Raw genomic sequence first — 16,244 nt, 5'->3', positions numbered from 1 at the left:
GTGTGTGTGCAATTCCTATTTCTTATCATCATAAGTTCCTTTGGAGCAGGAATGTGTTTTTCTCAGTTTTGTATTCTTTAAGCAGGGTGATATTCATTTTATGTGTCACATGGGTGGGCCCTTGGCATAACCCTTTGAACATGTTGTGTGTGTTAATTTACTTGGTCCAACCCTTTGTGACCGTGTGGACTGTAGCCCACCAGGCTCCTCTGTCCATGGGATTCTCCAGGCCAGAATACTGGAGTGGGTTGCCATGCCCTCCTCCAGGGGATCTTCCTGATCCAGGGATTGAACCACGTCTCTTAATGTCTCCAGCACTGGCCGGTGGGTTCTTTACTACTAGCGCCACCTGGGAAGCCCTTTGTACATGGTAGGAATATAAAAAATACTTGTGAAGCAGATAACGACTTACCTATTATGCTAAGAAGCTGAGAGAAAGCATTTGTCATATACAGCAGGTGATCAGTCTGTATGAACCAGAAGAATGAATAGCAGAAAAGGCCCTGGGCTAGCACAAAATGCTTTCACATATTCTTCGGCACAACAGTCTTGAGCCATAACCTAGGCAGAACAGATCCTGTTCTCTTTTCGTAAATGATCCGAGTTTCTGAGAGGCCAGACGTTGGGCCGAGGTCACCCACTCTTGCCCCCACAGCGCCCCTCCGGAACGGGTGCGACCGAGCAGGAGGGTTGTCAGCAGGCCTGGAGCAGTCCCGGGAGGCTTTAGGGAGGGCCGAGGCTTGGGCTGGCCTCCGCAGGAAGGAGGTCAGTGTCCAGCCAGGAGGGAAAGTACAGAAAGAGAAACACGCCTGGAGGCCCGGTGACTGAAGACCAGAGCCGCCGGCCTGGCCTGGCGAGCATGGGTGGAGGTGGAGGTGGGGCTGCAAGGGTGCGGGGAGGCCTCGGCAAGGCCAGTCCTCAGCGGTGGGCTCAGTGGTCCAGGCCTGCGTGCAGCAGGTGGGCGGCCCCTGGGCCCCTGCGGCGGGCAAGCCTCCTGTGTCCAGGGAGTGGGGGGCGGGCCTGGGTCGCGGGGGAGGTGGGGAGTGGCCCCGAGGGGCGCTCAGGAGGCGGGAGCAGCCGTGAAGCCGCATTCTCCAGGCTGGGCAGATGAGGCACGTGTAGGGTTTGGGGGGTCAGGGGGGCGTTTGTCAGCTCAAGCCTGATGACAGGGAGGGGTTCTCGCACGTCATCTGCGGTTCCCACGGATACAGGTCTTTGTGATAATTTTCAAAACAAATACTTTGTGGTCAAGTAAACTTGGGAACTCTTGGGAGAGTTAAGTCTGCACAGACATCTTAGAGACTAGGAAATCTTGAGAAACGCTTACTGTAAAAGAAAAGACTGTTTCCCAGAAGCGTTTAACAATGGAGCCCACGGCCCGACAGCCGTGCAACCTTGGTCAGTGCCAAGTAGACGCGGCGTGTCATGCAGTGAGGTAAGGGAAACAGGGATCCCCGTTTTTAGGAAGTGATTGTACTCAGACGCTGTAATTGGCACCTTGTAAGTCTCTGGGAATTTCTCTTCTCAGGGTAATCTTTCAGTCATCCCAGCCCTCAGTGCTCTCTTAGAACATTCAGGCTCTCAGATGCCTCCTTAGGGTCCTGCACCTGAGAACTGTGGCAGCCAGGAGCTTTTCACATTATGGATTGTGACCCGTTAGCGGGTTGTCGTAAAATCAGCACGCGCGTGCGCGCGCGCACACACACACACACACACACACACACACACAACACAAATTGAACGGAGTCCCAGTCACATGTAGAAAGAGTAATAGTGGTAATAGTGTTTCATCAGACGGTTGTTTTAGATATCTATGTAAAAGATACTTTTCTCTATAAATCATGATAAAATAAGTTGGAGAAATAGAGATGGCTAGATGGAAAAATAAGGCGCGATAATAACAAAAGCTAAAATTTACCCAGTATTTCCATGTTCCAGGCCCTGGGCTAATTGCCTTATGTGTGTGATTTCATTAAGTTCTCATAGTATCTCTGAATGAGGTATTCTTGTTTTGCAATCTGATATCTAAAGAAGGTAATTAACTTGCCGATTTTCAAACGCCTAGAAAAAGGTTAAGCCTGGGTTTTGTTCCAGCCATTCCGACTCTAGAGAAAGGAAAGCTTTACTCCCTTCCCAGCAGAGAGCAGAGACAGCTTCCTGGAGGGGAGTAAGCTCTGACAGCTGGAAGACAGGGAGGCGTGAGCATGGGCCAGGAGTGAGGCGCTGTGTGGTGTGGTCCATGGAGGCTCTTCAGTCAGGCTGGTCCGGAGACCAGGGTGGATGGGCCAGGAGCAAGGCGCTGTCCATGGAGGCTCTTCAGTCAGGCTGGTCTGGAGACTGCAGTGAGGCCAGGGGCAGTGGCCAAGAGAAGGGAACCTGGAAAGACTCTGCGTGATGGCCTTGGACTGTTGGTCAGCAAGTTGGGATGAACCATGAAATAAATTACGTGCGTAAACAATATGATCAGATTTTATGTTTGAGTAAGAGAATTCTGGGGGACTCTCTTGTGGTTCAGTGGTAAAGAATCTACCCACAATGCAGGAGACGCAGGACACGCGAATTCGATCCCTCAGTGGAGAAGATCCCCTGGAGAAGAAAGCTACAACCCACTCCAGTATCCTTGCCTGCAAAATCCCACAGACAGAGGAGCCTGGCGGGCTACAGTCCTTGGGGTCGCAAAGAGTCAGACGTGCTGAGCGGCTGAACAATAAGAAAATTCTGAGCAGTGAGAGCAGGTGGAGGGGGGAGACTGGAGGCCGGCAGGTGGCGACTGCAGAGTCTGACCAGCCTTGGGAGAGGAGGCCATTCATTCTGTCTGAGCAGCTTCTGTTCTGTGTGTGTACTTCCCTGTTGTGGATTGTATGCTCTGAAGGTGGTAGGTTTTGGGGACTTTAATTCAGGTGCTGTGTAGCTGAATAGGTGATGCTTGATGGAGTGCTAATGTCTCTTGCTCTGTTTTTATGATTATTTGCTGGAAGTCGACCTGATTATGGTTGTTGGGGTGACTGAGTTTATACTTCTCCTTGCAGATACTGCTTCTAAGCAAGGACCCATAGAAGCCATTCAGAAGTCAGTCCGACTGTTTGAAGAAAAGCGGTATCGAGAAATGAGGAGAAGAAACATCATTGGTCAAGTCTGTGACACCCCCAAGTCTTACGACAACGTCATGCACGTTGGCTTGAGGAAGGTGACGTTTAAGTGGCAAAGAGGAAACAAAATCGGTAAGAAAACTGAAGAACAGGACACAAAGATGGTCCCTGTTAGAAATTAACAAGTCACACTTCTTTAGGTTAAGTCTCCCATGGCTGGTCTTTTTCTCTTACAGGCGTGGCAAATACACATCCTCTCTTTTGCACAAGGTTCTGATTTTTTGGTTTCACTTGCAAGATATGTTCTAAGAACAATGTAAAAGAGATTTTTAAATGATTCATTAAATGGAATGGCTCTGCTTGATAACTCCAGAAGTTGCCAGTGGAGAACTCCATAAATCCTACCCTTTTGTTCTAGTTTATATTCCTTCCATCTTATTCCCACACGATCCTTAATGAAGTGAGACTGAATACAAATGCCAATGGGTCAGTGTCTTCAAAAACCTTAATTTCCTGTTAAATAACTAGCGATAGATTGTGTGGAGAAGGAGCTGATTATGTTTCAGACTTTCCCCCCTTTCAAGTGCATTTATCTGTTGAGCATTTAGGTCTGGAGAAGCAAACACAATTGTAATATAGGACTCTGAGCCTCAGGAAGTTTTCGTAGAGCTGTCAGGACAGAAGACACTGAACAGAATCAGATCCTTTATAAATGGTGTGAATTCTCAGTATTAGTCTTATGTAGCCATATATCTATATCCCCTTAGTTTAATGTTTCAGAAGGTGTCTTAGTAGAATACCCTGCTGACCTCCCACACGCCTGGACAGACAGCAGGGAGGTCCATTGAGGTGGCGGCAGGCTTATCCCGGCCATGCCCCCTACCCCCTGGCCCAGACCTCCTCCAGGGCCATAAGGGGCTCCGGAGTGTGCTCCAGAGGGCTCAGAGCTCACCCTCATGCCTCTTCTGGGATTTGCCAGTCAGTTCTATTCTATTTACAGGTAAGACGTAGTGAAAAGATTGCCCGAGACTTAGGTTATCAGGGAACATTCAGAAATAGTTTGGATCTTGCAGTAGTAGACTGTGGTAAGCACAATTCTAGATATATGAATGTGGAGTCGGGATGGGAAGACATCACTAGACGTTTGGTGAGTTGGAGCGGCCCAGCCTTGGTGCTGAGAGCAGCACGTCTGTCCCTGTTCACAGGGGAAGGGCAGTACGGGAAGGTGTACACCTGCATCAACGTTGACACCGGCGAGCTGATGGCCATGAAGGAGGTGAGTGCCCGGCCCCTGGGGCCTCTGTGTGCTGGAGACTTGGAAACAAGACTTGTGTTGACGAGGGCAGGGCTGGCCCAAGTGCTCCTGCGGTGCACTGACATTTCAGACATCTGAAACGCTGATGTTTCCCACATTCTAGGCATTTACACCTTTGGGACCATGGGGGGCTTGGTCGGGGGGCTTGGGGGACATTAGTGATAAGGTTCAGAAATGAGCAGCCTGTTAGCTGCTGGAGGTAGGATGGCAGGAGGGGGAATGCCCGAGGAAGGCTCCCTGGGAGACACCCAGGGCCGTGGGGCGCCGGGCACGTGCAGCCCACCCCTCAAACCCCGCAGCATCTCCTCATCCTCACCACGGGGCACTCAGGCCACGCCCATGTGGTCGTGAGCTTGGTGAGAGCAGAATCTTCTCTCATCTTTCTGTCTCGCCCAAAACTTAACACCTGTGCTTGCTTCCTGGCGGTCCCATGTTTCGGCTCATTCAGTCTGCAGTCACGAAGGGGATCCCGCGGGCTGCTGTCTGGGCACACGCTGAAGCAGGCGTGCCTTACTCATCAGCAGGGGGAAGCCAGCCCGCCCGGAAGTCAGGTGGGCGCGTTTCTAGTCTACCGGTGCCAACAGTAACCAGCCGGTTTCCTTTTCCAGATTCGATTTCAACCCAATGACCATAAAACCATCAAGGAAACTGCGGACGAGCTGAAAATCTTTGAAGGCATCAAGCACCCCAATCTGGTTCGGTATTTTGGTGTGGAGCTACATAGAGTAAGCCAACTTTGATCACACTGTGCGGTGTGAGCGGTCAGTGAGGGTGCAGATGGAGTCCTGTCCTACATCACAGGTCTTCTCATTTCAGAGCACAGTAACTTTGCCTAATTCTCAGGAAATCTCCATGAGTTACACCATTTCTGCCTTCTCTCTGAAACTAGAGGAGTCCTTCCTGAAATGTAAGTTGTAGACCGTAGTCATTAACCCAACATTATAAAGCACTGAAACCCATCCTGCCAATCAGAAGATTCCTCTAGTGCCCCCCGACACTGCTGTTGGTTGCTTTTTTTTTTTCCCTTCTGTTTTTTGCCGAGCCACTCTTGAACACACTATTCAGTAATTTTTTTCCCCCTTTTGTTTGTATTTAAAGAACCATTGTAAAATGAGAGAAAGCGAAGACCTCTCAGCTTATTTTCCCCCGAGTGTTTAGCAGTAAACACTTGGAGGGAAGGAGGGTCACCTGGAGGATGACCAGGGATCACCTTGGTGGAATATGAGCTTCTGGGGACGTTGGATACTGGCGATTTTTAATGTTTTTCATGGATAAATTCATATCTGAAAAGGATGTGTTTCAGTACTTAATAATATATGTATAGGGACAGTCCTGTTGGTCCCTGTCTGAGATTATATAGCAGACTGAATTTCAAAGGATTACAGACATTTATCACCTGTGATTCAGCAATGCTCTTATCCCAATGAGCTGTATAATTCCAGACAGAGGAGGCAGGCAGAGACACCGCTCTTTATAGAGGAGTTAGAAGTGACCGTTTTGAGACGAATTCAGACTTCAGGATGACAGTGTAGCTGACCCTTAGAAGGAGGAGTCCTCGGGGGCGTGGCCAGTGGAGCGTTCCAGGCTCTTCACTCAGTGTCCAGGTAGACATGGGGCCGTGTGTGGTTCCTCCCGCAGGAGGAGATGTACATCTTCATGGAGTACTGTGATGAGGGCACCCTGGAAGAGGTGTCGAGGCTGGGACTCCAGGAGCACGTCATCAGGCTGTATTCTAAGCAGATCACCGTGGCCATCAACGTCCTTCACGAGCATGGCATCGTTCACCGTGACATTAAAGGTGATCCTCACACTCCCCTGCCCGCAAGGGCGTCAGCTGTGCCCGACACAGGGTGGCTGCCCTCCCTTCTCCAGAAAGACATAGCTTTCCTTTGAATATTCTTCTGTAAAGAGCCCGGCATGGGGAAACTGCACGGGACATACATCCCCTTCAGAACACACAGCTCCGCTCTCTTTGCTCAGCACTATGCTTAGCCAGATCTGTGCCCCGAAACGAAATCTGCTGCTCTATAGGCCTACCCTGAGTAGTTACTGGACACTGTGATCAGAACATCCTTTCTTTCCCTCCTGCATTTGAGTGTGAACGTTGTGAACATGTAAAGTGACGGTGAATCAGGAATGCTGGTGTGAGTTATGATTTGCAGCTGAGTTTGGGGAGAGGACAGTTTCTCTGGGTTTCCCTGGTGGCTCAGATGGCAGAGAATCCACCTGCCATGCAGGAGACCCGGGTTTGATCCCTGGGTTGGGAAGATCTCCTGGAGAAGGGAATGGCAACCCACTCCCGTGTTCTTGCCTGGAGAATCCCACAGATGGAGGAGCCTGGTGGGCTGCAGTCCATGGGGTCGCACGCTGTGGGACATGACCTAGTGACGAACACTTCGACTTCAGGGTTTATTTACACCACCGTCCTCCAGTGGAGAGTCCTGCTTGAGGTCATCTTGGTCACCTGGACGGAGGGAAAGCGCTGGCCCTTCGCGTGTGAGGGGAGCAGCTACGCTTCTCCCAGGACTGCCCCCTGTGTTTGCCTGACCCACACCGTGCCCATGACCTCTGCACCTGGGAGTCTCGGGGATGATGAGAGTGACAAACGAGGTTGCTCTCTCACTGACCCCAGACTGAAGGATTTCATTCTCGCCCTTAACCTGAGGCCAGGCGTCAGCCCCTGTGGGGCTGGGCCGCCCCGCGGCCTGCTGCTCTGGTGGAAGCACTGCCCACATTCTGTAACGGCTCCTGCACGCCCGGCATACCCCAGTCCCCGCCGCCCCTCCACCACGTTGCTTTGTTGTGTGGGCATTTGCTTCACCGGCTCTGGGTGAGGCCATGGCATAGCCCGTTTCCAGTTGTTCTGACACACACACCACACGCGGGAAGCGGTGCCTTCGTGTCGTTGGCCGTGGCCATAAAGAGAATCCCTCAGAGTCCTTGAGTCAAGTCCGTCCATGTGTGTCCGTGTGATAATCTCTAGAGCTCAGTGTGGCTGAGACTGGGCCTGTGAGCCAGCTCCAGAACGATGCGTTAGCGCAGTGTGCTCTGGGGGACCGCCTGCCCCGGCAGCGGGGAGGGTCAGCAGCTCGTCATGCGGCTGGCTGTCTAACCTGAGGGCTCTGTGTGGCTTTGGAAGGAGGTACCTTGGACAGAAGGCTGAACCTTGTGGCTCAGTTGGAGGGGTTCAGGCCTGGTAGCCTGCAGGAGGCAGGGTCACCCCAGGAGATGAGCAGTGACCCCAGGTTCCAGCTGGAGTACAAGCCAGGTGCGTGCACTGCTGCTGAGATCGGAGGGACGTGCAGAACGTTCTTCCCATCGGCCTGGACTCAGTCTGATGGCGGCTTCAGATGCAGCTCTGCAGACCGGGGGGGTGTGTGTGTGTGTGTGTGTGTGTGTGTGAGAGGTCTCGGTTACACTTCCTTCCTGCTACGGCCACTGCTGATTGTACACAAGCTCTCACCTTCAGAACTGCTGCCACAGGCATTTGTGGTTATAGGTAATTTCTCTTTTAAGTGTCTCCCTGGGTTTTGAAATAATTACTTTTGGCCACAGTGGGTCCTCGGAGCTGCTCGTGGACTTTCTCTGGCTGTGGGGAGCGTGGGCTGCCCTCCCCTGCGGGACGCGGGCTCCGTGCGGATGTGCTGCTCTTTGCAGAGCACGGGCTGCAGGGCACGGACTTGAACAGTTGCAACGCTTGGGCCTGGTAGTTGTGGTGTGTGGGCTCTGCTGCCCTGCGGCAGGTGGAATCTTCCAGACCAGGGATCGCACCCACGTCCCCTGCCGGCAGGGGATGGATTCTTACCCACTGCACCACTCGGGAAGTCCCTCTCCCTGGGTTTTTAATGTTGGAATTTATGTGTGTGTTTCAGTTCAGAATGTGTCAAAGCTGTCTGCACTGATTTTAAATTTTCTTTACTTTGTATTACCATTTGTGAATGAGGCTTAAAATCTTTCTAATGATAACACTTTGCAAGTAAAGTTTCATAAATCTTTATAATGTTACGAATCAAGTTCCTGATAGTTGAGGTTACCACATAAGCTTCAAAATGCCTGTGTTGTGTTTCAGAGGCTCACTGCTGCTCATTTCTTGTTAGGTGCCAACATCTTCCTGACCTCGTCTGGACTAATTAAGCTGGGGGATTTCGGATGCTCAGTAAAGCTTAAGAACAATGCGCAGACCATGCCTGGTGAAGTGAACAGCACGCTGGGGACAGCAGGTGGGTCTGGCGAGGTTCGCCTCTGCCCTGGGGCTCCCTCAAGCATGCCGGGACCCTGCCTCTCTGCCCTCCTCCTGGTCCGCAGACATGGAGAGCGATCCGGACTTCTCGGCAGGCAGGGAGGAGCCACGCCTGAAAGCACTCATCATACTGGGAAGTCACATTTCTCCCTTAAACTTACAGGAGGGAAGAAAAGCCTCGTTCCCTTCCCAGAAAAGCCTTGTGTTTCACACTGGGTTTATTAAAACTATTCTAGTCAAAACAGCATTATGTTTAAATGGTGATTATTTGTTCTGATCATTTAGAAACATGTCATAAAACTTCACATTCTCTTTTGCAAGTTAAATTTCATATTTTTCATCACAAATAGAATTTATCTGAATATTTGCACATTCAAAATTGTCTTTTAGAAGATTAATTTGGCTCCTAAAATATCCATTCAAGAAATTATTTTGAGACATTTATTTTCAAGGCTTGATATTTTTTATTATGTAATTGAGAGAAAGTTTCTCCTGAACAAATCAGTTGCTGCTTCTCTGTGGAATATTAGATAGTATTAATGTATTGCTTGGCTCTGTTAATTTATGATGCGGTATTTGTAACCCTTTCCTCTCGTTGTATCTGTGGCTTTTAAAGCGTACATGGCTCCAGAAGTCATCACTCGCGCCAAGGGAGAAGGCCATGGGCGTGCAGCGGACATCTGGAGCCTGGGATGTGTTGTCATAGAGATGGTGACTGGCAAGGTGAGCAGAGCCTATGCCTGGCGGGGGGGGCACTTTGCATTAACAGAGCAGTCGTTGTGGCTTCACTCCCATTTTGAATACTGGGAACACGTTTCCTGCAAAATAGAGACCATGACCTGTCAAAAGATACAGTAAGTTAAAACAAGTGACAAACTAGGAGCCAAATGTTTATCAGATGCATGACTCAGGGGACTCCCCCGAGGAGAAGAAAAAGCATAAAACTCCAATTAAAACAGAAAAGTAAGCAGATACGAGAAGAAACAGACATTGAAACCTTCTGTCCACACACAGACTGGCACGTGAATGCCTGTATCTGTTTTATTCATAATTGCCACCACTCGGAAGCAGCCAACAATCTTTCAAATGGATAAACTGTGGTAAGCCACACAATGGAATATTATGCAGTGACAGAAAGAAATTGGCCATGAGACGACAGGGAGAAACCTGAAGAAGCATATTTATTGCTGAGTGAATGAAGCCAGTCTGAAAACACCACATCCTGTATGATTCTCAACCTTCTGGCATTCTGGAAGAGGCACAACAGGCAAGTCAGAGAAGATCAGTGGCTGCCGGAGCTTCCCAGGTGGCGTTCGTGGTAGAGAGCCTGCCTGCCAGTGCTGGAGTTGCAGGTTCGATCCTGGGTTGGGGAGATTCCCTGGAAGAGGGCATGGCAGCCCACTCCAGGATTCTTGCCTGGAGAATCCCAGGGACAGAGGAGCCTGGCAGGCTACAGTCCATGGGATCACAAAGAGTCGGACACGGCTGAACGACTTAGCACTGGGAGACAGAAGGAAGACAGAGCGTTATCGATTTTAAGGGCAGTGAAACTGTCCCGTGTGATGTAAGATCTGAAAATCCTCAGAATTGATCTGATGTAGATACTGCTAATGAACAACTGTACAACACACAAATGCATAAAAGTCCCCTGTGTTTGGCAGGGGAGATTTATAGCATTAGTTATAAAGCAGGAAAGTTAAAAACCTCTTAAGTAGTAGTAGTTGGAAATTAAATTATTATAGGCTGGACTTGCAGCTGCTGAGAATAAGTGCTTAATAAATATTAGCTAGTATTATTTCTGTTAGCATTAACATAGATGCCCATGGTACCTGTTATTTCAATCAAGTCATACATTGGAAAAAAAGCGAGTTCTCACACTGAAGAATATACATCTCAATAGCTAAACAATGGTGCATAAATTGGGAGGCTATGCAAACTTAGTTCTTTCCCCCATGAATCTCATTTCCCTGTAATTGTAATAAAATAATCTTGGCACTAGTAGAATTTAATGTTGATTATTGATCAAGGTAGCATATTAAACATCCTAGTAAGATAACTGTTGGGCTTTTTTAATTGACACTTTTGTATTATTTTATGTGTTAGATGATGATGACATCTAGGTAATGCTGGACAGTGACACACCTTGGGGTAGGCAGACTGCGCCCACCACCTGGTTTTGTAAATAAAGTTTTATTGGCACACGGCCATACCCATTCATTTATACATTGTAGCCTAAGCCTGCTTTTATGCTACAGTGGGAAGATTGAATAGTTGTGACAGAGACCGCCTGGCTTGCAAGCTTATGTAAAAGTTTGCCGGCCTTGGTACATGTCGATACTGAGAGGCCTAAAGAGATGGGGCAGCGGCTTTTTCTTTATGGTCAAGTAGTGTCAACGCCTGATTTTTTTCCTGTTTTTAGAGACCTTGGCATGAATACGAACACAACTTCCAGATTATGTACAAAGTGGGAATGGGGCACAAGCCACCAATCCCCGAACGATTAAGCCCCGAAGGGAAGGACTTCCTTTCCCACTGCCTGGAGAGCGAGCCCAGGATGCGGTGGACGGCCAGCCAGCTCCTCGACCATGCCTTCGTCAAGGTTTGGCAGCATGCTGTATAAGTTTTTGCGTTCTGTTCGCATCTGGCACTTTAATGAAATGTGGAAGCTTAAATAGAAATGGAAATATATATATACCTGAAATGGAAAGGAGCTAAAATGTACAGTGCAGGGAATTTTGTATGTTTTCTTTCTTTTCCTTTGGCAGATGTTCGTTGCGCTTCTCCTTGACTCATGTTGGTGCTTTGAGGGGCGCTTGGGACCGTTAAATGGGACTTTCAGGGGGACAGGGTGAGACAGTTTCCCTTCAGAGTATGCAGTCTGCATGAGTACAGGGTTGGTAGCAGCCAGTCTCTACCGAGGGAGCAGGGACGGACTGGGTACCGACCGAGGGTCGTGTTAGAGCCGTGACGGTGGAACATGTGCCACGTCGTAGCATCACCGAGGAGAGGACTTTCATCCTGTCAGGTGACCCCAGCTCCTGCTTCCTTCAGAGTGAGATGCCAGAGCCAGGAGGGATTAGCCAGCTTGGGGAGGCAGGAGTCTGGGGGGACATCGGGAGGGAGCCTGGCTCCCGAGAGGGCGAAGCCGGGTGTCAGTGAGAGCTGGCAGGGCACAGGGTGAGGATGGTGGCCGTCGATAGCGTCAGAAGGTAGTCAGGAACCGAGAGGGACGTCAGTTTTATTGGAAAGCACGACACGATTATTGTGGTGGCAAGAGATCTGTTAGGAAACTGCTGACATGGCCAGTAGGCTGCGAAGGGAGGTCAGGGGTGATGGATCAGCCACACAGTCCCTCCTAACGGAGATTAGTCCTGGCTGTTCATTGGAAGGACTGATGTTGAAGCTGAAACTCCAATACTTTGGCCACCTGATGTGAAGAGCTGACTCATCGGAAAAGACCCTGATGCTGGGAGGGATTGCGGGCAGGAGGAGGAGGGGACGACAGAGGATGAGATGGCTGGATGGCATCACCGACTCGATGGACATGAGTTTGAGTAAACTCCAGGAGTTGGTGATGGACAGGGAGGCCCAGCGTGCTGCAGTTCATGGGGTCGCAAAGAGTCAGACGCGACGGAGTGACTGAACTGAGCTGAGAGGTTAAGGGGGCCGTGAGTGTGTGACTGACGGGTGTGGAAGGAGGTGCGTGGGGGCAGGAGCCCAGGATGGCGCCATGCCCTGCTCGCGTCAGCAGGTGCCGGGTTCTGCTCACCAGGACAGGTCAGGAGGGCCTCTGGCTGAGGGTTGGGGCCAGGGGTGATGGTTTTCTCTTTGGTAGATGCAGTTTGAGGTATGTTTGGGCACTTGCCGGGGGTGTGTAAATACTCTGGACTGGCACTCAGGAGAAAATGGGGTAGGAGATAGGCTTGGAGACAGAAATATTGCTGGGAGAGTATTTGGAGAAGAAATGGAAGGAGAGTGGAACCCTGGAGAAAACACTTACAGGCCCTGGTGAGGGGAGATGAGGCTGGGGTGGTGACATCACTCTTGGGGGAGCGAAATCAAGGTGCCAGTAGCTCTGTTTACTGTGTAGATACTAGGGATTTGTAATTAAATAAAAATGTGTTTATTGTTTATAAGGCGTATAAACAAGTTTTGTTGACTTGACATTGTACAGATACACCCTGACAGATGCTGTCAGTAGTCAGTAAATCCGGAGCTTGGCGGTGACATCCCACTGGCTCAGTCACGCCTCTGCCCTGGGCCAGGCTCACTGCCGGAGCATCGGGGGGCACCGGTGATAACTCATCTGTAAAGCTGGTGCGTGGCATGCACAAGTGGGGCTCAGTGCTGTCCTGCCTTCCTCACAGGTCTGCACAGATGAAGAGTGAAGCGGACACGTCTGGGGCCTGGCAGAGTGCCTGTACTCGGAGAGTCCCTGCGATCACTACTGTATGTAACGTTTCCACGAAGACCGCGCCGAGGAGCGGCGTCGGCCTCTCTGACCCTCCGAGCCGGCCGGCTGCCCAGTGACGGGCGTCCGCCTCCTGCTGCTCCCGTCCACAGCCCGGGGCCCCCCTGAGAGCTGGCGCCCACCTCCTGCTGCTCCCGTCCGCGGCCCGGGGCCCCCCAAGAGCTGGCATCCACGAGGCAGAGGAGCTGCGTGCCAAGTGCCGTTACTACTGTACATGGACCCCCGCCTCCGTGCCTGTTGGGTCCTGGCCGATGGAGGACCGTGGCATCAGTGTGATACCGTCGACCTCTCTAGGTCCAGAAGCATTTGCAGTGTTAGCAGGCGTCCCGGGCCGCGTTGTTAATCTCCTGTCTTGTCGAGTGCACTGACTGAACCCTTGCCTTTTCTGTTGTTGTTGGCAAGCCACAGGTTTGTTCTGCAAAAGGCCGATTAATGAAATTTTAAGAAAAAAGGTTCTTTTTTCAATAAATGGTTTATTTTAGGAAAGCTCGTATATTGTCTCTCAGTGGTTATCAGCTCCCAAGCCAACACGTTATCCGTACAGAGGTCTGCCCTTGTCTCTGCTATGTCCGTCAACAGAAGGGGCGCCATCAGGCCTGCAGGATCTAGTCTCCTCGCCACGGAGCGGGAGAGAAATGAAACACGAAGGACGTCGGAGGCCCTTTCAAGTCTTTGGATGTTAACTGCAAGTTCAGAGTAGATACAAGTTCAAGCCTTGTTATCACATGTTGGGCGCTCAGTTTTATTTTTAAATCAAGATGTATAGGTGCCGGGTCAGTGTAAATACTGCTGAATAATATCTTGACAAGAAAGCGTCTTTTTTTCAGAATGTAAATATTTCAGCAGTTTAGTTTTCTAAAATAGCCCAAACTATCTGTTGTTGATGGTGTTCTTTTATTTCTTTTTTCTATTAAATTTTTTTAAAAGATTGACCTTAAAGCTTCCTGAAATCTTTTTAGAGGATATCTGAAGCACTCCTGACACGTAGCAGCTGACTCTGGGCAAGTGCTGGCTCAGGCACGTTCTGTCTGTGTTCACCTTCCCTCCAGGGCGCTGATCCCCTCAGCACAGAAATTAATGTCCCTGAGAAAGTTGGCATAACAGAAGCATTTGTAATGTCATTTCTTTAAAATCACTCTTGGAGGGATGATTTATGTAACATTTACAGCGATTTATAGCACAGGTACGCAGTTGTACGGCCATCGTTATAGTCCAGCTTAGAATAATTCCCTCTTTCCAGAAGAACGCTCATGTTCGTCTGCAGTCAGTCGTCCCTCAGCCTTAGGCAGCCGCTGAACCATCTGCTGGCTCTGTAGATTCACCTGCTCTAGACACTGAGTATGAGTGGAGTTTTAGACTGCGCTCTTGCGTGTCTGGCCTGTCACTTAGCATGATTCCAAGGTTTGTGCATGTGGTAGCATGTGTTAATTACGCCATTCCTTTTTATTGCTGAGTCTCGTTCCATTGCATGGATATACCACGTGGTTTATTTGTTCATTGACTGCTTTCACTTTGGGGATGCAAAGAATGAGGCTGCACCAAACGTTTGCGTCCAGGTCTTTGTGTGGCTCTGTATTTTCATTTCTCTTGAGAGTGGAACTGCTGGCTCATAGGGTAAATAAATCCATGTTCAGTTTTTTAACAAACCGTCAAACCGCCAAAGTGGCTGCTGTGTTGACCTACATTCCCCACCAGCAACACAGAAGGTTCTAGCTTTTCCCAACCCTCGCCAACACGTGACACTGGCTTTTATATAGTAGCCATCCCAGTATATGTCAAGTGGGGTCTCATTATGGTTTCTCAGTGTGGTTCTGATCTGCATTTCTCTGACCGCGGTGAGCATTTCTTGTGTGTGTTGGCTATTCATCTGTCTTCTTTAGTGGTCCATGTGAATTTTTTGCCCATTTTTGTATTGGGTTACTTGTCTTCTTACTAAGTTGTGAGAGATGTTTATACATTCTGGATACAGTCAAATACCAGATATTTGATTTGCCAGTGTTTTTTTCCCCACAGTCTGTGGCTTGTCTCTTCACATTTTAATGGCTTCTTTTGAAGTACAGAAATCTTAAATTTTAAAGTCTGGTTTACAGGCTGCTGCTTTATTGCATGTGCTCTTGATATCATGACTTGACTCAAGGTCATGAAGTATTTATACCTATATTTTGCTCTAAGAGTTGTATAGTTTTAGCTCTCATATTTAGCTCTGTCATCTGTTTCTAATGTTTATATATCATATCAGATAAAGGTCCAAGTTCACCCTTCTGCATGTCAATATTTATTAGACCTTGCATTCATTTCTTAAAAAGACGTTTTTCTCTGTTGAATTGTTTTGGCATCCTTGTTGAAATCAGTTGAACACAAATCTGGGGGTTTATCTCTGCACTCTGTTCTGTTCCATTGATCTGCACAGCTGTCTTCTGTAGAACCCCACTGTCTGGATTAATGTAGCTTTGTAAAGGAAGTTTTGAAGCTGGGAAGTGTGAGCCCTTCAACTTTGTTCTGCTTCCTCAAGATTGTCTTGATTATTCTGGGTCGTTTGTGTTTCCCTATGAATTTCAGAATCAGCTTATTAAACTGTGTTTCCACCTGCCGCCACCCCCCCACCCCAGCCCAGCCCCCACCAGAAAACAGATCTGCTTTGGTGAGAATCATGTTCTTGTCATGATTTTGACCTTAGCTGGCAACAGTCATTCTTTTAATTTATGGTGTTTCTTATGGGCTTTTCATAAACGCCATGTATGAGATAGAAGACATTCCCTTGTTTTCCCAGTTTATTGAGTTTCTATCATGACTAGAGGTTTGACTTTGCCCATGTTCTTTCTGCCTCTACTGAGATGATCAGATGGTTTTGGTGATGGAAACTTCTATGCTGTTTGGACTGTTTCTCCCTCCTTGTAGCCCAGCAGCCTCTTAAGTACCCAGCATCATCCTGACTTAGTGTGAAAGGGTCGCCAGCCCTCTGTTCTGGGGCAGACCTCTAGTCACGTGCTCCAGCGACCTGCCATCTCATCACCCCACTTGCTCGCTTCTTGGGTCAACTATTATAAATTTCAGAAGCACAGTTCTTTGCATACATTAGGCGATTTTTTTTTTTCTTGGTCCATTCAGATCATTCCTGTTTTGAGTGAC

At 49.2% G+C, this 16,244-nt stretch overlaps 1 protein-coding gene across 6 annotated transcripts in view; it reads left to right on the top strand.

Annotated features, from left to right (window-relative positions):
• The window catches only part of MAP3K4 (mitogen-activated protein kinase kinase kinase 4), a 136,090-nt gene extending 122,482 nt beyond the window's left edge, over positions 1–13,608 (top strand). For 5 of the 6 annotated variants that reach the window (XM_070461734.1, XM_070461736.1, XM_070461735.1 and 2 more), the window contains 8 exons: positions 3,030–3,221; positions 4,295–4,365; positions 5,013–5,129; positions 6,043–6,202; positions 8,502–8,624; positions 9,261–9,367; positions 11,064–11,243; positions 13,012–13,608. In XM_070461734.1, coding sequence (XP_070317835.1) covers positions 3,030–3,221; positions 4,295–4,365; positions 5,013–5,129; positions 6,043–6,202; positions 8,502–8,624; positions 9,261–9,367; positions 11,064–11,243; positions 13,012–13,032 — 971 coding nt within the window. In that variant the 3' untranslated portion in view covers positions 13,033–13,608. Of the gene's footprint in view, positions 1–3,029; positions 3,222–4,294; positions 4,366–5,012; positions 5,130–5,220; positions 5,312–6,042; positions 6,203–8,501; positions 8,625–9,260; positions 9,368–11,063; positions 11,244–13,011 lie in introns of those variants that run through there. The other variant, XM_070461739.1, reaches the window with a different exon arrangement.
• Positions 13,609–16,244: the final 2,636 nt, after the last annotated feature.

The sequence above is a fragment of the Odocoileus virginianus genome, chromosome 34 (genome assembly GCF_023699985.2).
Source record: "Odocoileus virginianus isolate 20LAN1187 ecotype Illinois chromosome 34, Ovbor_1.2, whole genome shotgun sequence".
NCBI classification, from domain to species: Eukaryota; Metazoa; Chordata; class Mammalia; order Artiodactyla; family Cervidae; genus Odocoileus; species Odocoileus virginianus.
The sequence above is the reverse complement of the archived record's forward strand: the minus strand, read 5'-3'. Positions and strand labels throughout refer to the sequence as shown.